This window comes from Ochotona curzoniae, unplaced genomic scaffold (genome assembly GCF_017591425.1).
Source record: "Ochotona curzoniae isolate NIBS_2020 unplaced genomic scaffold, NIBS_Ocur_1.0 scaffold_2587, whole genome shotgun sequence".
In the NCBI taxonomy this organism is placed as follows: domain Eukaryota; kingdom Metazoa; phylum Chordata; class Mammalia; order Lagomorpha; family Ochotonidae; genus Ochotona; species Ochotona curzoniae.
Window position 1 is genome coordinate 21,028,672 of NW_024467096.1, and position 21,529 is coordinate 21,050,200.

The 21,529-nt window shown below is 45.4% G+C and overlaps 1 protein-coding gene and 1 pseudogene across 1 annotated transcript in view; one reads left to right on the plus strand and one right to left on the minus strand.

The window, feature by feature from the left end:
* The window catches only part of GNB4 (G protein subunit beta 4), a 61,930-nt gene that overhangs the window by 35,280 nt on the left and 5,121 nt on the right, over nucleotides 1–21,529 (plus strand). Inside the window, exons 3-9 of the mRNA XM_041002600.1 lie at nucleotides 2,506–2,544; nucleotides 3,148–3,254; nucleotides 5,978–6,041; nucleotides 8,011–8,173; nucleotides 12,730–12,796; nucleotides 12,901–13,102; nucleotides 19,941–20,157. Of these exons, the coding sequence (XP_040858534.1) occupies nucleotides 2,506–2,544; nucleotides 3,148–3,254; nucleotides 5,978–6,041; nucleotides 8,011–8,173; nucleotides 12,730–12,796; nucleotides 12,901–13,102; nucleotides 19,941–20,157 (859 nt within the window). The remainder of the gene's footprint in view (nucleotides 1–2,505; nucleotides 2,545–3,147; nucleotides 3,255–5,977; nucleotides 6,042–8,010; nucleotides 8,174–12,729; nucleotides 12,797–12,900; nucleotides 13,103–19,940; nucleotides 20,158–21,529) is intronic.
* LOC121171128 lies at nucleotides 1,491–1,882 on the minus strand (annotated as a pseudogene).

Below are 21,529 nucleotides of genomic sequence, written 5' to 3' on the forward strand. Positions count from 1 at the left end.
TGGGCAGGGAGACTCTAAAACCAAGCCAGCTGTGATCCTTTTTCAAGGGGATGCTCTCACAAGAGCTGTTTCCAAAGAACTTGCTTAAGTGAAAAAATAAAATCTGAGTAGAGAGAATGCAAGAAAAAAGAAAGGGGCAGGAAAAGCAATGGCTTCGGGAAGAAAGCTCACCAGAAAAGTGTTGATTTCAAGTGGAGTAAAGTCATAGCCAGACTTACTGCGAGGGTTCCAAGGAAGTCCGCATTCAGATGGGAATAGTGCGAAGTGGGACATTTTAAAGAGCGAGACTCTCAGGAGTGAGCCTTGACATCATTCTTCATGACCTTGGCTTAGGTAAATATGGCCAAAAGTACAAACAACAAAGGGAAGGTAGACAAATTGGACTTCAGCATAATTCAAAACTTGGTGTCAAAAGACAGTAGCAAGAAATGAAGACAGCTCATAGCACAAGAGAAAATATATACAAATCACACATCTAAGAAGGATCTAGCATGTAGTATGTACAAAGAACTCCTATAACTGAACAAGAAAGCTTAATTTAAATATTCCCATAGGTTTTGCATACATACTCTTCCAATATAGATACATGTACAATGTATGTGTGAAGGGTCTTTCAAATGCTTCTGGGAAGTGTGTATTATAAAATTATGGATTCTTTTTTAAAGAGATTTTTATTTTCATTACAAAGATATACAGAGAGGAGGAGAGACAGAGAGGAAGATCTTCTGTCCGATGATTCACTCCCCAAGTGAGCTCAACGGCCGATTCTATGCTGAGCTGCAGCCAGGAGCCAGGAACTTCCTCCAGGTTTCCCATGTGGGTGCAGGGTCCCAAGGTTTTGGACCGACCTCGACTGCTTTCCCAGGCCACAAGCAGGGAGCTGGATGGGAAGCAGGGCCACTAGGATTAGAACTGGTGCCCATGTGGGATCCTGGTGCGTTCAAGGCGAGGACTTTAACCACTATGCTATCGTGCCAGGCCCAAAATTATGGATTTCAAATTCACTTTTAGTTCTGTTTTGTCACAAACTTTTTTAAGTACCCTGGACACTGAAAAGAATTAAAAATCCAGGTGTACACACAAAAGCCAGTATATGAATGTCCATAGCATCATTATTCATAATAGCCCAAAATGGAAATAACACAAAGTTCCATCTCCTTTCATCGACAGACTGAATGTGCTGTATCATGCAGTAGAATATTAATCATCATAGAGAGGAATGAAGAGGTACTGACATGTGCCAGAATTGGGGTGGGCCTAGAACGACCATGCTTAGCCAAAGAAGCAATCCTGGAAGGACCGCATGGTGGGACTCCCAACTTTACAAAATGCCAGGCTCTGGAGGAAGAACATGAGTCAGTGATACTAACGGGGCGGTGGTAGTGGGAGGTGGAGAGAACAGGAATCCGTGGGGTGCTGAGTTTATTTCTTGGTGTGATGGGAATGTTTTATTACGTGTGTGTATGTATGTTAGCCAGATGTTTATTTGTTCATCTCTTGCCTTTGAAGTATTCCTTGATGAAATCCTTGGCTTGAGACTCTTAGCCATAGTCCTTAAAGACTGCACAGCTGCAGCCAGCCCCTTGACGGGGCTTCCCCTCAGTTTATTTTACAGAGGCCTACTGTCATTCCCCATATTTCTTATCATCATCCTTAGGAAGTCTGATCTGGTGAACAGCTCACAGGGCTCCACCAGTTTGACACACATAGGCTCATCACAGTTGGATGTAGGCAGGCCCAGGGGGTGTGGCACTTGTCTAAGGCTCTAGGTCTTCAGGGATGCCCGCGCCAGGCCGTGGTGGATGAGGGCGGTCTTCAGTACCTTTTGTGAAGCAGCGTTCCTGTCCACTGCACCTCCAGCAGCGATGCCTTCCTCAGCCATAATATGGTGGGTTATGAGTGAAGCCAAAAAGATTTTTTTCATATTTATTTATTTTTATTGGAAAGTCAGATTTGCAGAAAGAAGGAGAGACAGACAGAAAGGTCTTCTGTCCACAGCTGGTTCCCTCCTCCAGGGGCCACAATGGCCGGAACTGAGCCGATCTGAACCCAGGAGCCAGGAGCAGCTTCTGAGTCTCCCAAGCAAGGTCCCAAGGCTTGGAGCCATCCTTCACTGCTTTCCCAGGCCACAAGCAGGGAGCTGGAAGGGAAGTGGAGCAGTTGGGATATGAAGCAGTGCCTGTATGGGATCCCTGCACATGCGCTAGGCTGCTGCGACAGGCCTGTGGAGTGAGTCTTGAATGCACTTGGGGCTCACCTCCGCAGCGACAGCCGAGAAAGGAGAATGCTTTCGTTAGATAATGACATTGGGTACACAACGGTATAAATGTACTCAAAAGCACTGACTTACATGCTTCCAGTTTTATGGGAATTTATTTCAATAAAAATGGAAAAACAAAGTGTGATATAGTGTTTATTTGTAAGTTGACATTTTGAGAAGAAAATGTTTATTCCTATCCAGAGGTTCAGATCTCATTGTGTTGTAATCGGCTTCCTCTATTTCAGGATGCCAGGAAAGCGTGTAACGATGCAACACTGGTGCAGGTAAAGTGTTTGTGTTTGCAACTGGATACCAATATAAATTACATTCAGATTCTTTTGATTAATACTTATTTAGCAATAATAAAATAAAGCATATGAAAACATTTTATGATTTGTCATATGCTATACAGAGTATGTATTTTTTTAAAAATTGTTAAAATATGTGTGAAACAATAAATTCCATAAAATATGTAAAAATTTTTTGTTATAGGGAGTCTTAGGAAAGTTTCATTAGCCTAATTAATATTAATGATTTCCATTAAAGAATTTTATATTGTGTGAATATAAAACTTTCTTATGGACAAAGTTGTGACTGTCTTAATACATAGTACTAAATTTTCATTTGTGGCTGATTTTCTATTAAAGCTTAAAGGCAGCAAAATTATTCTGTGAGTTACCTACTGTAGGTAAGAGAGAATAGCACATAATGTAAATTAATCATTTTTGTGAGCGATGTGTTGATTCTACTATGTTCTGTAGAATTATTGCAGTATCTTTAATTACTGTGTATTTATTGTATGTCTACTTTTTAAATTGTCTAAGTGTTTCTAGTTTATCTTTTGAACTATTTCTAAGGTAAAAGCTAATTTTGGTTGCTTTCCAAAGATCACATCAAACATGGACTCCGTTGGCCGAATACAGATGCGAACAAGACGTACCCTGAGGGGTCACCTCGCTAAGATCTATGCCATGCACTGGGGATACGACTCGAGGTTTGTCCGTGTCATTTGTAAACTGTTGGCACAGTTATTTTCATTCGGAATCACCGTTTGCCTTTCTAAACGAATTTATATAAAAAAAAACCTATATGCAGTGCTTGCAGAAAACACAGCTGCTATGAGCATGTGACTTTAAAGCATCATTAGCATTTTAGAGATTTTAAAATCTTTAATATGGAAAATGAATTTGCCTCTTCGAAGTATCCTTATCAAATAATCTGGAGAAACTTTTATTTTAAAAAGACTTACTGATTTTTATTGGAAATGCAGATTTAGAGAGAGAGAAAGAGACAGAAAAAGATCTTGCACTGCTTCAGTCCCCAAGGCCACAGTGGCCACAGGCCACAGCTGAGCTGATCCGAGGCCGGAAGCCAGAAGCTTTTTTCAGGTCTCTCAAATGGGTTCAGAATCCCAAGGACTTGGGCCATCCTCTGCTGCTTTACCAGGTCATTAACAGCTGGGATGGACCTGGAGCATCCGGGACCCAAACCTATGCCCGTTTGGGAGCCTGTTGAGCCGCCTCACCAGACCCCAAACTGGAGAAACTGTATAAGATTCTTTTCTTTGTTTTATGGTATTGTGCTTTCTTTGTAAAAACGCCCAAAAGCAGTTTTATTAGGGAACCTGAAATTTCAGATACTGATTGTATACCATATGTATAAGTAACTGGATATTGCTGAAGCCATTTCTTACTTAAATTCACAAAGGATGGAATTAATTGAAACAAAGATATTTTCATCACATGTGGCTTTCACTTCTCCAGGCCCAACCATAGACACATGTGCTCTGAGTACAGGCACTCGCGTCGAGTGCACACGGGCGTGCACAGTGCCACCTGGCCTGCAGCTGGACAGTGCGGTCACCATGACTGTGCCCCCGGTGTCACAGTGCGGCCTGGCCTTTGTCCAGACTGTCTAGCAATGGCAGGTCTGCTTGCGGTTTGGGCTAGTCCTTTGATTAATCTTATAGGACAATGTCCAAACCAAGCAATTATGTTATTATTTTTTACTGGTAGGACTTACACATCATTTTCTCATAGAAGCCTCACTTGGTGCTCTCCGATGTGAACAGAATACCTCAGTGCAGAATGCAAATGTCTCTTAAGGAAGGAATAAATTTTTTTTTTAATTAACTATGATAAAGTTAGGATGAATGTTTCATCTTTTTCATAAAGCATCTTTTTAAGTATTTATTTTACTTGAAAGTTAGAATTACAGAGACAGACAGATATTCTGTCTGCTGTTTCACTCCCTCCCTCAATGGCTGCTAAAACCAGAGTTGGGCTGGTCTGAAGTCAGGAGCCAAGAGATGTCTTTGGATCCCTCACACGGGTGCAGGTGCCCGAGGCCTGCTGCTTCCTGAGGCCCCTAGCATGGAGCTGGAGCAGAAGTGGAGAGCTGGAAACCAAAGCAGCACCCACGTGGGATGTTGATGTTATAGACAGAGAATTAGCCTGCTACACCGTGGTGCTGGCCCCAAAGAATTTTTTTTAAAGACTTTGAAGAATTTTGAGATAAAAATAACTTGCCTGTTGACATAGCAAAGTTTTAACTCAAAATAGAATCACTTGAGACCTTGGTTGTTGCTTTCCTTAAACATTTCTCAAGATTATTAATCCTCATAGAGAAACAAAAGTATCACCCAGACCTTCTTATCTTGTCTTCCCACCCATTTTGATTGCCAGCCCATTACTTTCTGTTCTTCCTGACTCATACAGTGATGGTAGCAGCTGATCTTGAAGGAGTGTTTAGTCCTATCCCTTACCGTAACATCAGATCTTCCCTTTTGTAAAAGTAACAGTGGCTGTTGCAGAAGAGCCTGCAAATGTTTCCTTAGAGGGAAGGGAACAGTGCTGGGGGCAGGCAGAGGATAGTCATTTTTTTTCTCTTTTGTATCATTGTGGATACACAATTTTAAACTATCATAAAAAATAATACTATAAAAGCCAGATCAGTGACTAATAAATTGTGTAATAGAGTTCATACACCATAGTCTGTAAACAAAGCTTGGAAGTGTAAACCCAGCCTGCTTTTCTCAACTTGCTTTTCTTAGTTCTAGAAACACTATAGGTTCAATTCCTGAAACTGCTGCATTTTCTGTCTCTTGTCATTGATCATTCTTACACCCCTTTCCTCAAATACAGGCTGTTTTTAGCTCTCAGAAATCTGTTTTTTCATGACACGTTCTTTCTTGTTCCTCTCTTAGTAAGTTTCCTGTGTAATTTTAAGTGCTATCATCACCCCTCTGGTGGTTTGCACTTACTTGCTTTCTTACAAATATACATAAATGTCCCAGCAGATGGTAGAGGCTCGAGAGAAGCTGTGTATCTTGAGTTGAACCTGTGACATTGATGTTTGCCAACTGAACGAGATGGGATTGTCAGGCCCATGGGTCCTAACTGGATTGTTAGGAAATTTCAGGAAAACATTAAACTAGTTGGCTAATATCTACCATACTCTAAAATAATAACTAAAATTTTTGTCGCCATGAAAAAGAGCATAGCCAGGGACATTTTGGTCATTGTTTTATTTTATAATTTAAACATGTTAGAAATTTGGACAGGTAGCAATAATTTTTTAGGAGTTGAAAGAATTTTTGGTATAAAGATTTAAATTAGAAAGATTGTATCTTTTCTGAGCTGTTCTATTTTAACGTGGTGCATAGCAAGCTACTTTTTTCCTTTGTGTATCAAATTATTTTTGTGTTTGTTCCTCTAGGCTGCTAGTCAGTGCGTCCCAAGATGGAAAATTAATCATCTGGGATAGCTATACAACAAATAAGGTAAAATTTCTTATCATTCTTTCACATACTCGTATATTTGTTTGCTGTCCACCAATTCTTTTATTTATGCTGACAAATTTAGTTGCTTTTTAGGATAAGTTTATTCCATTTATTTTCATCTATAGCATTTCTTTAGTCATGGTATTAACTTTTGATAGTTGGCCCTTTCCTATTTCCAAGCACGAACTATGGGAACATTCTTTTGTTTCAGTCTTATATTTCATACTTGAAATATAAGAGTACCATTTTACATATAAATGAAATTATAGAGAAAGCTCTGATTTCCTGGTAACACAAGGCTCCTGAGATTTTGATTTCTCATTGTGGGTGAACTACACAGCTCATGTGAAGCTGTCCTCGGCCGACTCCAAGCATTGAGCTGTTTCTGGACTGCTCATTTGCTAGGTCAGAGGCCAGGTACGAGTGGCTGAGGTCTTCTGGTGGCCGAGACGGTGGAGTCTCTTCATGTGTCCACTGGAAGGAATCCCTGATTAAAATTTGTTGAGTGTAAAGAAGAAGCTTTGAGAATATTTTCCTAAGTCCAATACATTTATACTCTCTGTAAACATACACTTATTTTTATTAAATATTCAGAAATAGTATTTGTACCAATTGAGCAGTGCCCTCAGAGCATGCCCCACACTGGGGACCCTGGAGTGGCTGGGAGGGTCGGTGGGGCTTTTCCTTTTATCTCCCCCTGACCCCAGATACAGGGAAAAAAGAAAAAAGAACGTGGAAACAATGGTGTTACCCACATTCCTGTCGCTCTTGACCCTTTGTGCTCTAATCAACTATGTAAAGATTATCAAAATAGAATAATAATTTAAAGATAATAAAATAAAAATTATATTTGTGAAATAAAGATGGAAATTTTTAAAAGCTAGATAATGATAATTTTTAAAAAATGTGAATTAGCATTAAATATGCCCCAACTGTATTTTCCTAAAACAAAAACAATTGTGCTTTTACAGATTACCCTTTTAGGTGAGTTGAGAGTGCAGAGTAAGCAGGAGGCATACTGATGACTTATAGACTGTTCAGACTTGGCATTCCCTCGCACCTTACAGTTTTCCATCTGCTAGTGGTGGGTGTGAGGGTACCAGGCCACCAGACAGTGGTGACCAGATCAGTACAAGACTGCCACCAGCGTTTGAGAGAGATCTACAGAACGTGCCTTAGTAGGATGGTGGTGCCATCTCTTCCCGGGAGAATCATTTTATCACCTGAGAAAGTTGCTTGTTCCCTCCTTGTGTATTGTTCAGTGGTTTGAAGGAGGAAATTCCTCCACGCACTAATGCAAAAGCCATAGAATTTTAGTAAAATCTTTAACACGTGACACTTAATTTTCCAAATGGCTATATTGGCATTGAGACATCTTTATGCCCTTGCTTCTGTTGAAAGAATTATTTCTGAAAGGCCATTTTGTAGTTCCAAATGGTTTGATAATTTAGAAAAAATAATGGGCATTTATTTTTTTAAGGTTTGTTTATTGGACAGGCAGATTTATAGAGAAGGAGAGATAGAAAGATCTTCCATCTGCTGGTTCATTCCCCAGATGGCCGCAATGGCTGGAGCTGAGCTGATTCCAGATCCTTGGTGCAGGGTCCCAAGGCTTTGGGCTGTCCTCCTCTGCTTTCCCAGGCCACAAGCAGGGAGCAGGATGGGAAGTGGAGCTGCCAGGACACAAACCAGCACCCATGTGGGGTGTTATTCTAGGAGATGGAGGATTAGACAGTTAAGACAATGTGCTGGCCCCAGTCATGGCATTGTGATGCATCTTATGTTTTGTTTGTCATGGCTGATTTTCTCAAGCCACTTCATATGTTGTATTTGGCATGCTTTTTTTTTTCAGATGTACTTATTATTTTTTTTTTAGTAATATTTACTTCCCTGTAAACAGTTCAAAAAAATAAAAGCCCATTCTTTTGTTCTTAATCCTAACCCTTTGCGTGTGGCCTTTGTCCTGCAGATGCACGCCATTCCTCTGCGGTCCTCCTGGGTGATGACCTGTGCGTATGCGCCTTCTGGTAATTATGTGGCTTGTGGCGGCCTGGACAACATCTGCTCCATCTATAACTTGAAAACCAGAGAGGGAAACGTGAGAGTGAGTCGGGAGTTGCCGGGTCACACAGGTGAGCTGCACTGTTTTGTTCCTCCCTTTCTCTCCTGCGTCCTTCCGTAGAATGCACTCATCAAGGACAGTGAGTGACACCTACACTCCCCCAGTCACACCTGGGCGATAAACTGAGGGAGAATAGAAATGAGTCTAAATAAGGGAGACAACTGCACTGGCCAGTAGAGCCAGTAACATGGACACCGCGAGGGTCTGGGGATGAAGCACCGACAGGAGACCAGTGATGGTAGAAGTCTCTCTGAAGTCTCCCTTTATTACTTCTTATATACTCTTTCTCCCAAGCCCTTTAACAGAACAGTAGGATGCCAATGAGTCTGATTAGACCAGGTGCTTTTAGCTTCAAACCCATTTCCTGTAGTGCTCAGCTTAACGAGTGCTAATCAACTCCTTAGCCCACAATAGACAATTGCTTTTTATAATCCTGTGTTTGCTGAATATCATTTTACTTTTCTTTCAAAAATAGTTGCATTATTTGAGTGGGTGTTTAGCAGTTAAGATTCCTGCGTCCCATATTGGAGTTTCTGCGTTTCAGCCTGAGCTTCAGCTCCTGGAAGGAAGAAAAAGTCCTGCTGCAGTAATTGGGGCCTTGCCTTCGTGTGGGGGACTTGGATTGAGTTTCCAGCGCCCTTCCTCAGCCCCGCCCAGTCCTGGCTGTGGTGGACATTTGGAAGTTGATCAGTGGATGGGATCTCGTGCTCTCACTCACCTTACTTATGTGGAAAGTGGATGAGACAAGTGCAATCTCCTTTTCCTCTCTGCTGTCTGGGGGAACTTGAGAGAGAAGGGAAGAGGGCTGCTCCCAGCAACCCAACAGCATCAGTATCCAAGGATGTGGGAGGGCCACCCAGTGTCCTCCCGGGTCTCCAGTGTGGAGCATGTTCTGAGGATAATGCTTAAGTGGTTTTGATAGTCTTGAGATGCAGTGATTTCATCACTCCAGGGTTGTGGAAATCCTTCCAAGGTCCATTGGCTGACATAGTCCTTCTTTTTTTTTTTTTAAGATTTATTTTTATTATTTTTTTATTGGAAAGGTGGATATACAGAGAGGAGAGACAGAGAGGAAGATCTTCTGTCCGATAATTCACTCCCTAAGTGAGTCCAACGGCCGATGCTATGCCGATCTGAAGCCAGGAGCCTCCTCCGGGTCTCCCACACGGGTGCAGGGTCCCAAAGCTTTGGGCCGTCCTCGACGGCTTTCCCGGGCCACAGGCAGGGAGCTGGAAGGGAAGCGGGGCTGCCAGGATTAGAACCGGCGCCCATGTGGGATCCTGGGCGTGCAAGGTGAGGACCTTAACCACTGTGCCACTGCGCCGGGCCCTGACATAATCCATCTTAAGAGTCTTCATTGGCTCAGATATTTGTCCGGGAGAGCTGTCCAATTTGTTCTGCCCTCCATGGTTCTAGTTGTCCTCTGGAGAGCTCAGTGTGCCTCATGAGCATCTGGGCGTGCCATCCACAACACAGGCACCAGCGACTGTGGAGAACCATTCTGGCACATGCACTTCATGGGCAGACCAGGTCCTGTGCTTTTCATTGTGGCTGGAGTTCTCAGTCCAGCGAAGAAACCTCGTCAGAGGTGACCCCAACATGACCCCAGTGTGTGCCAGCCAGTGCAGGGTCCAACTTAGTCTGTCACCCACATCAGCCTACACACACATTGAAGGCTGCAGTCACCTGGTCAGTTTTGTTCCCAGCCTCATCTCATACACAAACCAATGGATGCTGTGGCCGAGCCTCACCCTGCCCACCATATTCAGCTCTCTTGCACTGTAGTGGGAACTGCAGCCTAGTTGGAGCAATCCCCAGTAACAACCACTAGGACAGTCCCCAGCCCTGGTTCCTGTGCTTGTCAGTTTCTGCAGCAAACATCCCATTTAGTTCTTGTATACATCAATGGACATTGGAGTCTAGCTCAACCCAACCTACCCCACAATGCAGCCACTCTCATGCCAGGGGGTTCCACAGCCTGCCCTCAGCCCTGGTTCTCATGCTCATCAGTGGGAGTTGCAGCCCATCAGAGAAGTGCCCACGTTTTCCCTACTGGGCCCATTCCCAGCCCTGGATCTTTCACTCTCCAGGTACTAGTTTGACAGGATTTGCTTCCAGTCTCAGCACTTGCCAGCTGATGCTGCAGCAAAGCCCAGCCAGCCTGCACTTACTCTGGCTCATGCATGCACCAATAGATATAGTTGGTTAGCCCAGCCTTGCTCTCCCCCAATCCAACTCACATGAAAGAAACAGATATTGTAGCCCTGCCCAGCCTAGACTTCCCTCAGTGTCATCTCTCACACTCATCAGCAGGAGCATTAGTCCAAAGGGGGAACTCCCACACCCCTCCTGCTGGGCTCTCCACCCGCCCCTCCCCTCTGCCAGTTGCATGTGCTGGTGGGTGCTGTGACCCAGTCTGGCATGGCCCACGTCACCTCATCATTTGCCAGGGGGTGCTGCAGCCTAGTCCAACCCAGCCAGCCCCGAGTCTCAGCCCTAATGTGAACTCAATGGTGTTGACCAACCCTGCCTATCCTGCACGCTGTCCTGGTTCTCACATCTGCCAGTGGGTACTATGAAGTGGCCCAGCCTGGCCTGCCCCCAGACCTGACCCACATGTATGTGGGTGAGTGTCTGTAACCTGGCTTGGTTCCTGCACTCACCTGCAAGGACTGTATCCAGACAGAGGAGTTCCCCAAGCTCCTCTCTCAGGTCACCTCACATCTTGTGTGCACACTGGTGGGTCCTTGACCCAGTGGCCTTGCCTAACTGGCTTGTAAACATTCCAGCTCCTGCTGTTGTGTGCTACAGCCCAGCTGTGCCTGGTCCACCCCCAGACCCAGCTCTCACATGGTTCAGCAAATGCCGAGACTTAGCCCAACTTGTCCTATACCCACTCTGGCTCTCGTGAATGCCAGTGGGTGCTGGAACCTAGGCCAGATTGGCATACCCCAGACCCAGTCCACACCTGTGCCAAGCAATACTGCAGCCATGTTCAGCCCAGTTTGGTGCCCCCATTTCAGCTGTTAACGTTCACTAATGGGAACTGCAGCCTAGCAGAGGTGTTCCCTTAGCTCCCTGGCCAAGCTCACTCCCAGCCACAGATCTTGGACATGCCAGTGGTTGCTCCGACACAGCCTGGCATAACTCATCAGCCAGCTGGGCCTTTGCTATCAGATGCTGCAGCCTGGCCTGGCCTGCCTCCAGTCCTAACTCTCCACTGGTAGGTGCTGCAGCCTAGCCCTGCCCAGTCTGCTCCCAACCCTGGCTTTCATGAAAAACAACTATGATAGGCTAGCCATATGGGAACCGGCACCTATATGGGATCTTGGCACGTGCAAGGCGAGGACTTTAACCAGTACGCTATTGCACTGGGCCCCAGTAAATTTTTTTAATGTTTCTTAAATAGTTGTGTTGTTTTTGTGAAGAAAAAAAAAGTAGAATTGCAAAAAAAAAAAAAAAAAAAAAGAAAGAAAGAAACCTGAATAGTAAAATGTACAAAAAGCAAGTCTGATTTTTAAAAAATATTTATTTATTATTTTTATTGGAAAGGCAAATTAACAGGAGGAGAAACAGAAAGAGCTTTCTTCCACTGGTTCACTCCCCAAGTGGCTACAACATCCGAAACTGAGCTGATCCGAAGCCAGGAGCCCAGAACTTCTTCTGGGTCTCCCACACGGGTGCAGGGTCCTAAGGCTTTGGGCCATCCTCACCTGCTTGCCCAGGCCACAAGCAGGGAGCTGGATGGGAAGTGGAGCAACTGAGATATGAACTGCCCAGATGGGTTCCCAGCACATGCCAGGGGAAGACTTTAGCCACTAGGCTACTACACCAGGCCCAGCAAGTAGGATTTTATGTTCTGCTACCGTGTGGTAGGAGGTTGTGGCATCTGTATTCTGTTACATAATTGGAAGCATTCGGTTTAAGATATTAAGGCAGGATTTCTCACCTTGCAGGACTTGCTGGCTTTCCTTGCCAGTGTACTCAGCCCTCTTCCAGTGTGGCTTTTGGTTAGCAGTGTTTCTGGGGAGTTTATTGCCATTCATCTGATTTCCACTCATAAATTTGTGGCAGTACTGTTTAACCAGACTTTTCCAAAAATTTCTTGGATGGATTTTTGTCATTTGAAATGCCACATCTTTCGAGTGGCAGGGGGTTGGGGAAGGACCTTGGTGAAGGGTACAGGCAACCCCAGAGCCTACGGAACTGTATCATAGAACAAAGTAAAATAAAATTTCTCATTAAAAAAGCCACATCTTTCAGAAAGCCTTCCTTGATAGTCTTCTTATTTCTCACTATTACTTTTAATCTTTCTCCAGGATCTTAACATAGTTGTCCATGGGTCACAGTGGGAAGAGTCTCTATGTAATTGCCTTTGATGACAGGGACCAGCACAGGACAGTGTCATTGATGTATTAAATTCCTGAAAAGGGTTTACTGATCAAATATATTTGAAGACCCACTAATTCAAAGATTATACTGACACTGTGTTTATAAACAGATGTATTCCTGTTTGGAGTGATTCAATCAATGATAACTTAAACCTTGTTCCTCTCGCTTCTACAGGCTACCTGTCCTGCTGTCGCTTTTTAGATGACAGCCAAATTGTTACAAGTTCAGGAGACACGACTTGGTGAGTTGCTTGCAGAGCTCTGAGTGCGGGAGAGGAGTCCCAACAGGACCTGAAGGCGGAAGAGCCGATCGTCACTGATGGTTTTTCCTTCCTTTTGATTACAGTGCGCTGTGGGACATCGAAACTGCCCAGCAGACCACCACGTTCACCGGGCACTCGGGAGACGTGATGAGTCTTTCCCTTGGTCCTGACATGAGGACTTTTGTGTCCGGCGCTTGCGATGCATCTTCCAAATTATGGGACATCCGTGACGGCATGTGCAGGCAGTCCTTCACAGGGCACGTCTCCGATATTAACGCTGTCAGCGTAAGTGAACAGCATGGCTAAAGAAAGTCTATTTTGAATTTAAAAGTGTTGTGCCCTGTGGCATGATGGTAGCAGCAAAGTGCATGTAAGAGTTCTTATTAATTATGTACTACTTCAACCTTGACTACCAAATGATAAGGAATTGGTTTCCGCCCCCCTCCCCTTCAAGCTTTGATTACTCTATGATTCTAGGTCTTTATTTTTAGCTAGATTTTTTTTTTTTTTATTCCCCAGAGTAGAAGGGATAGATCATCTTGAGCAAATAGGCAGATCAGGGATGTCCACACTTGTGTATTTGGAAGAGAAAAAAGCCCTACCCTTCAAGGTAAAGGGAGCAATGCTAAGGAAGAAAAAGGCAGCAGAGGGGTGTTAAGAATGTGGCTTCCTGCAAAGCCAGCTGTGGGAGCATGCTCATAAGCTGCTTGCCAAACTTTGTCAGCCTCACATTCCTCAGTTTTTAAAATGAGGTACTACCACCTTTATGCATAAGGTAATGAGAAGACTAAATGAAACTGCGTGGCGGCGCTCGGTAAGTGCTCTGCATTCCTTACAAGCTGCTTCACATCACAGCCAAACCCAACAGGTAGATTCTGCCAGACAGGAAGGACTCTGTATGGAGCCGCCTTTGGCACAGCAGTGAAGATGCCACGGAGAACAGCCAGGTGCCATCTGAGAATGCCTGATTCCAGTCCCAGCTCTGCCACCAGCCAGCTTCCCACTCATGTGCAGCCTGGGCATGAGCCAGTGGTGGCTGGGGTCGCTGAGGTCACTGGGTTCCGGCTACCCACATGGCCAACCCAGGCTGAGTTCCTGGCTGCTGTGGGAAATGAGCCAGCAGATGTAAGACCCATGTCGCTTTGTATTTCAAATAAAATGAAAGTAAGTAAACAAATTGACTATAAAAGCACTGGATATATGTGAGGATGAACTAGCTAGATGATTTACAAATTAAGATGAAACCAAAATAGCATTCGTAACAGCAATTCCGCTAATTGCCACATGGTCAGACCTGAGGAAGGAGCGTTAGGAGCAGGTAGGGACAGTGTGAGTTGGATAGATGGTCTGTGTCGATTATGTGTCCAGGAGATTTACACAGATATGACTGAACTTTTAAAAAGCACTGTAGTGGGGAACAGCACAGTGACCTAGCGGCTAAAGTCCTCGCCTTGAATGCGCTGGGATCCCATATGAATGCCAGTTCTAATCCCAGCAGCTCCACTTCCCATCCAGCTCTCTGCCTGTGGCCTGGGAAGGCAGTCAAGGACGTTCCAAAGCCTTGAGAATCTGCACCCATGTGGGAGACCTGGAGGAAGTTCCTGGCTCCTGGCTTCAGATGGGCGTAGCACTGGCCGTTGCGATCACTTGGAAAGTGAATCATTGGATGGAAGATCTTCCTCACTGCCTCTCCTCCTCTCTGTATATCTGACTTTGCAATAATAATAAATAAATCTTAGAAAAATAAAAAAATAAAAGTACTGTAATAGCCAGTAGCTAGGTATATAAGACGCATTCTAGTTTTATAAGAAGATTTTTGTAAAACTTATTTGCTTGTACTGAAGAAGTAGATTTACGGAGAGAAGCAGAGAGAGAGAGAAAATCTTTCACCCACTGCTTTACTCCCCAAGTGGCCACAATGGTTGGAACTGATCCAATCCAAAGTCTGAGGCCAAGAGCTTCTTCTGGGTCTCCCATGTGAGTGTAGGGTCCCGTGGGCCATCCTCTGCTTGCCCAAAGCACAAGCAGGGAGCTGGTTTGGAAGTAGAACAGCCAGAACATGAACCATACCTATATGGGATGCTGGTGCCATAGGGAGAAAGATATTTTTACAGAAACAATTTGAAAGTTTTTTTCTTACATGCACACATTAAAATCACTTTTATATATTTTATAGAGAAAATCAAAAATTAAATGCCTTGCTACCATTTCCATAAGCCCTTTTGGGGTTCAATGAATCCGAGCGAGACTCCAAGGCGAGTGAGATGAGTTTAATGTCTAGTCCGAGGGGAGCCTCTTGCCATAAGCAAGAAGCTCCCCGATGAATAATCGTGGGGTTTTTACAGTAAGAGAACCAAAAGCTACGTGACAGTGAACAAGTACATGATTAGGGGCTAACAGTGACACAAACAGAAAGCACGCAACAGGAATTTACAGCGTACAGGTTGGGGGTCCTGATCGCATCCCTTCAATGCAGGCAGTAATAAAGCAGCACGCCTCGGAGGGAGCTGTCTTTCCCGCAAATCCAGAAACTCCAGGGTTCTCCCTGTCTCCCGCCTGCCTCCTGGTCTTCCAGGAAACAGGAGCTTCACTCACAACAGGATGCAGGCATCTCCTTGGAGATGCCAGACTTCCAGGAGTACAGTCACCTTTGCAATGAACCCTTACAGCCTTCCCCTTAACACAGCTTTTTATAGCAAATAAGCATAACACTTGCCATCCCTCATCCCATCATGTTAATCAGATTATGGATATTCTCTGATATGCCTGATTTTATAAGGTTTTTCTGAGGAGAGGTAGCAGGAGTCTGTTTATTTTAGGTCAAGATGTTGGATTGAATTTTCTTAAGTTTTTTTAAATCGACCGTGAGTGTTGGGTTTTATCAAAGGTTTCTTTTCTGTATTTATTGAAATGATTATGTGGCTGTTCTTTTTCAGCCTTATATCAAAATGACAAATATCAGACTCCTTTCCCTCCTGTTTTTAGACTTGTTTACTTGAAAGTCAGATGAGGGAGGAAGGGCGGAAGAGATGTCCGCTTGCTGGTTCACTGTCCAAGCGGCCACAGCAGCTGGGACCCACGTCCAGGTCTCCCCCGGGACAGCAGGGGCGCAACTACCGCTGCTTGGGCCAGGTGCTGCAGGAAGGAGCTGGATTTGTAAGCAGAGCAGCCAGGACTCAGATCAACTCTCTTATGTGAAACGGCAGCACGGGGAGCAGCAGATTAGCCTACTGTACCACAGTCCTAGCCCTAAAAAGTATCTGTCGAATCCATTTCTCCATGACCTTTTAAAACCATCCTGTGTGGATTTGATCTGCTAAGATTATTTGATAAGCTCTACATGTATAGACATAAAGGTTGTTGTTCCATTTTTTTAAAATCTTGAAATGTTTTATCTGGCTCTGGTATCATTTAGAAGAGTTGTTATCTCTCTATTTTTCTGGAAGATTTTGTATGTAATTAGTAGTATTTCTTCTTTAAATATTTTATTCTGTGTTCCTGCAATGCTATCTGGCTATGGAGTTTTCTTTGAGGGGAATAATTACACATTTCGTGTCGTAGTAAACACAGGGCTGTTGAGGTAATTCATTTCTTTTGATTTTACTGTTTTTGTTTTAAATTTTATTTTTGATGTTGTTCACACGGTTGAGAAGGCTGTGTACTCCTGTGGGCTCCTGATTGGGGTAGGAAGGGTCATGGTGTGTACGAAAGAAGGTGGGGCAAATGTTTCCGACTTTTTTCTTTTCCTCCTGTATCTGCAAGGTTGGGCAGCGCGAGGGGGGCTGCTCCTTACTGCCAGCTGCACTGCTTCTGGAGGTGGGAGACTCGCTTGGTATCCATTTCTTTTGATAGAGCTTTGATTGTGTGTCTCTTTTTAAGATTTATGTATTTATTGGAAAAGCAAGTTAGAGTGCAAGCGAGTACCCACTGCTGTCCACTGTTTGACTCCCCAAGTGGTGACAGTGGCCAGGGCTGAGCCAGGCCCAAGCAGGGCAGAGCTCCAGCCGACTCTCCATTGTGGGTAGTAATAGCCCAAGTACTTGGGCCATTCTCTGCTTCCCTAGGTGCAGTTTCAGCAACCTGGATTAGAATTGGAGGAGGTGGGATTCGAGCTTGTGCTCAAATAGGATACTGGTACATAAGCTACTACTTAAAACTCACTGCAGTCCGTCTGTCTGTGCGGAACCAGAGCTTCCAGTGGCATTCTTGCACTTGGGTGGAGCCAGAGCTGCTGGTGGCTTCTGCCTCTTTCATGATCTCTGGGGTCTGGAGACTCACGTGGTGGCTGTTGGAGTGGACCTGAGATCACATATCTGTTTTCATCCCAAGGGCGGGTGGGAGTGGGGAGGGAAAGGGCTAGTGTGATGCCCATATGCTGTGTCTCCCAGGTGAGTGGAGTGGTAAGATCCCAGACCTGCCCATGTGCCATCTTGGGTTTCTGATGGGCAGGCAGAGCTTAAAACTCCAGGTCAGCTTGCCACCCCACCAGAAAACGGCTTGGGAAGACTGGCCTGGGGAACCATCCCATATGCTCCCGGGCACAGGGACTACGGATTGATCAGAGAAGGAAGTTTGGGAATGTGAGGGAAGGAGTACCGCTGAGGGAGTATGTTTCAGGTGAGCAGGGATTTGTGGGGAGTTCCACCTGCAAGGCCGCTGAGCCTGAGCAGTTTGGAAGGGGGCAGTCAGAGGACCTTTCTGGGGCAGACTGATGGCTCCTGGCCAAATGGGAGAGCAGAGCTGGGATAGGTAGCATTGACCACTGCTGACCACCACCCACCAGTGCACACGAAAGTCAGGGCTGGGGTCCACCTGGCAGGGCTCGATCATAGTACAATCCAGTGTGTCAGAACAGGGCATGGATCACATTAGGCTGGGCCATGACACTAACCACAACAAGAGAGAATTGGGTCTGGGGGCAGATTCTGTGGGGAGTATGTGGGCCCACCCCTGTGGAACTGCAATTTCTTCTGGTTTGCTTAAGAGCGGGCCCATTAATTATCTATAAGCATGTTATTTAATTTCCAAATAGTTAGGTTTTTAAAATTATTTTTAAGATTTACTTTTATTGGAAAGGCAGATTTGCAGAGTGACAGAGAGAAAGATCTTCTATCCGCTGGGTTATTCCCCAAGTAACCACAACAGCAGGAGCTGAGCTGATCTGAAGGCAGGAGCTTGGAGCCTCTTCTGGGCCAGGAGGCCCAACATAGGAATGTTGGTGTTGGTCCAGGATCCCAAGGCTTTGGGCTGACCTTGACTGCTTTCCCAGGCCACAAGCAGGGAGCTGGATGGGAATTAGAGCAGATGGGAGACAAAGTGATGGCCACATGGGATCCTGAGTGTGCAAGAAGAGGACTTTTGCCACTAGGTTACCGCACCAGACACGGTTAATAAAGTCATGCTTTTTATTGAGTTTTTGCTTCAGTCTGTTGAAGTTAGAGGAAAACACTTAAATGATTTCAGATTTATTGAAATTTGCTTCATTATCTAGAAAAGGGTTGCCGTGGTTTGTCCTGTGGGATTCAGGGGTTGAAAGCTTATTAGCCCAGTGGCTCAGTGGCTCAATACATAAATCTTCACCTTGCAAGCACCAGGATCCCATATGGGTGCATGTTTGTGTCTCGGCAGCTCCACTTCCCATCCAGCTCCCTGCTTACGGCCTGGGAAAGCAGCAGAGGATGACTCAAGTCTTTGGGGCCCTGTACCTAGCAGAAGCTCCTGGCTTCAGATGGGCTCGACTCTGGCCATTGCGGCCATTCGGAGAGCGAACAGGCAGACGGAAGGCCCTTTTCCATCTACCCTTCGTTCTTTTTCTCTGCTAATCGCTGTAAATCTGCCTTTCAAATAAAAATAAATACATCTCTAAAAGGTTTGATTATTTGAAAGGAGAATTCAGAGACCAGAAAGAGGCTGGCCATCAATGAGTTCACTCCCTCAGCAGTCAGAACTGGGCCAGGCTGGAACCTGGAACTCTTTCCGGGTCTGTCATGTGAGTGGCAGGGCCCTGTCCTCCTGCGCCAGCTGCTGCTGTGTTTGCCCAGGTGCGTTACTGGGGGGCTCGACTGGAAGCAGAGCAAACTGGACTTGAACTGGTGCTCAAACAGGATGTTGGCATTGCAAGGGGAGTCTTAACTGCCTGTACTACAATGCGATCCCATGACTTAAAATTTTTTTATGATTATTATTGATTTGAAGAAAAGGAAAGCAGAAAGGGACCAATAGCTCTGCCATGCACTGTTTTACTCATGTGTCTACAATTAGGATTGAGCCAGACTGGAGGCAGGAGCCAGGAGCCAGGCATACAGCCTGGGGTCTCCCACATGGGAAGGAGGAATTCGGACCCTTGAGGCTCATCCTGCCGCCTCACAGAGTGCCCCTTAGCGACAGGTGTCCCGTAGCGACAGGCTGGGGTCGGCAGTCAGGCTCGGCACCCAAGCTCTGGCAGTTGGATATGACATATGAGCATCTCAGTGGCATTGTGACCACTATGCCAAACACCCACCCACCCGTTAATTTTTGATAAAATACGGACTTTAAATGAAAACAGGGGAAAAGGGAGAGTTGGTGCGATGATTCAATTGGCTGATCCTCCCCTTGCATGCGCTGGGATCCCATGTGGACACTAGTTTGTGTCCTGGCTGCTCCAATTCCCATCCAGCTCCCTACTTGTACCCTGGGAAAGTGGTCGAGGACAGCCCAAAGCCTTGGGACCCTGCACCCACGTGGGAGATCCAGAAGAGGCTCTGGGCTCCTGGCTTCAAATTTGCACAATTGAGGCCATGGTAGCCACATGGGGAATGAGCCTTGTGGACGGAAGATCTCTCTCCTTCTCTGTGTAAATCTGCCTTTCCAATAAAAAAAAATCTTTAAAATGTAGGACATGTAGGACCAAAGTCAGTATTTGTTGAATACTTGCTGTGTGCTTCATATGTTTGTTTTCCATTCAGTGCTAAGCAACATTCTAAGGCTAAGGTTAGTTAGGAGTCTTCAGTGCCTAACCTGGTGAGTGGCCAAGCTGGAACTTAACTCTAAACCCATCTTACCACGGCACTTGGTGTCCTACTACCTGCCACGGTTTATGTATGCATTTTTGAGATACATGTGTATTGATCTTCTCTTCTAGTTTTTCCCGAACGGGTATGCCTTTGCCACTGGCTCTGATGACGCCACCTGCCGACTCTTCGACCTGCGTGCCGATCAAGAGCTGTTACTGTATTCTCATGACAACATCATCTGTGGAATCACTTCCGTGGCCTTCTCAAAAAGTGGGCGACTCCTGTTAGCAGGCTACGATGACTTCAACTGTAACGTTTGGGACACGCTAAAAGGAGACCGTGCAGGTTAGTACACAGGCCCACACTGGGTTCTGGTTTTCAGGACACAAGGTCACCCCACCTGTCTCCCAGGTTTTTGGGGGGCTTCGTGCACTGCGGAAAACCACTGGCAGTTACACCCACGGGATTGCCCTCTGAGTACAGTCAGAGCCCATAAGCCACACTTCTGTTTTCTGTAGAGACATGTTTAGTATTAGTTCATTAACATTTTATTTGGTAAGGTTTGCTTAAAAAAATTTAAAAAAAGGAATTGTGAATGATTCAATATGTTATTCTACAAACCACAATAGTCTTAACTAAAAAAAAAAGTTTTAAGATTGATTTATTTTTATTGGAAAGGCAGAAAGATCTCCCATCCACTGGTTTACTCCCCACAACAGTTGTAACCAGGAGCCAGGAGCTTCTTTCAGGTCACGCACATGGGTGCAGGGTCCTAAGAGTTTGGGCCGTCCTGCTTTTCCAGGCCACAAACATGGAGCTGGACGGGAAATGGAGCAACCACGGTGCAAACCAGCACTTATACGGGGTTCTGGCATGTCCAAGGTGACGATTTAACCACTAGACTGTCACACCAGGTGCAAAATTTTTCTTATAACCAGAAGGAAAACATTGTCGACTGCTGCTGTCATTGTCTTCCTTCCGGAGCAGCCCTACAGCAGTCCCTTCCGGACAAGGCCCATTAGCCTTATTGTCTTCTCAGGTTCTAAAATATTCAAGCATCCATCAAGCCATATGAAGATGTCATTGAAAAATTGTGCAATGGAGTGATTTAAATTTTTTCTCAAAAACTCAGTTCTACCAGGGCTGGCACCAGGACATAGTAGGTTAGCTTTCCTTCAAGGTACCAGCATCTCAGGTGGGTGCCAGTTGGAGCCCAGTTGCTCCACTTGGTGATCCAGCCTCCAGGAAGACAGGGCATGGCTCAAGTTCTTAGGTCCTTGCACCCACAAGGGAGACCCCGAGGAAGCTCCTGGCTCCTGATGGGCTCAGCTCTGGCCGTTGCAGCCATCTGGGTAGTGGACACTGAGTGGGAGATTCTCTCTGACTCTTCTCTGTAACTTGGTCCTTAAAATCAGTTGTTTACAAGATGTACTTAAAATGACACCAGAGCAGTCAGCTAGTTGTGATGGCTTGTTTCCGGCCGCAGCAGCCGCTGGGTCCAAGCCCTGCGCTCTCCCCACTCTCCCCGCGTGGCGCCCTCTCGGGGAGGACCGCAGCATTGCTGTGCTTTGGCTCTGAGCAGACCTGTTGTTGGTCTCAGGCAATGAGCATCTGGTGTTTGCCGTCTCTCTTCACCCTCCCACTTTTCCCTATATGGTATGTATTTTTAGAAAAATACTCAGTGTTTACATAATTATGGCACAGGATGTATTCACTG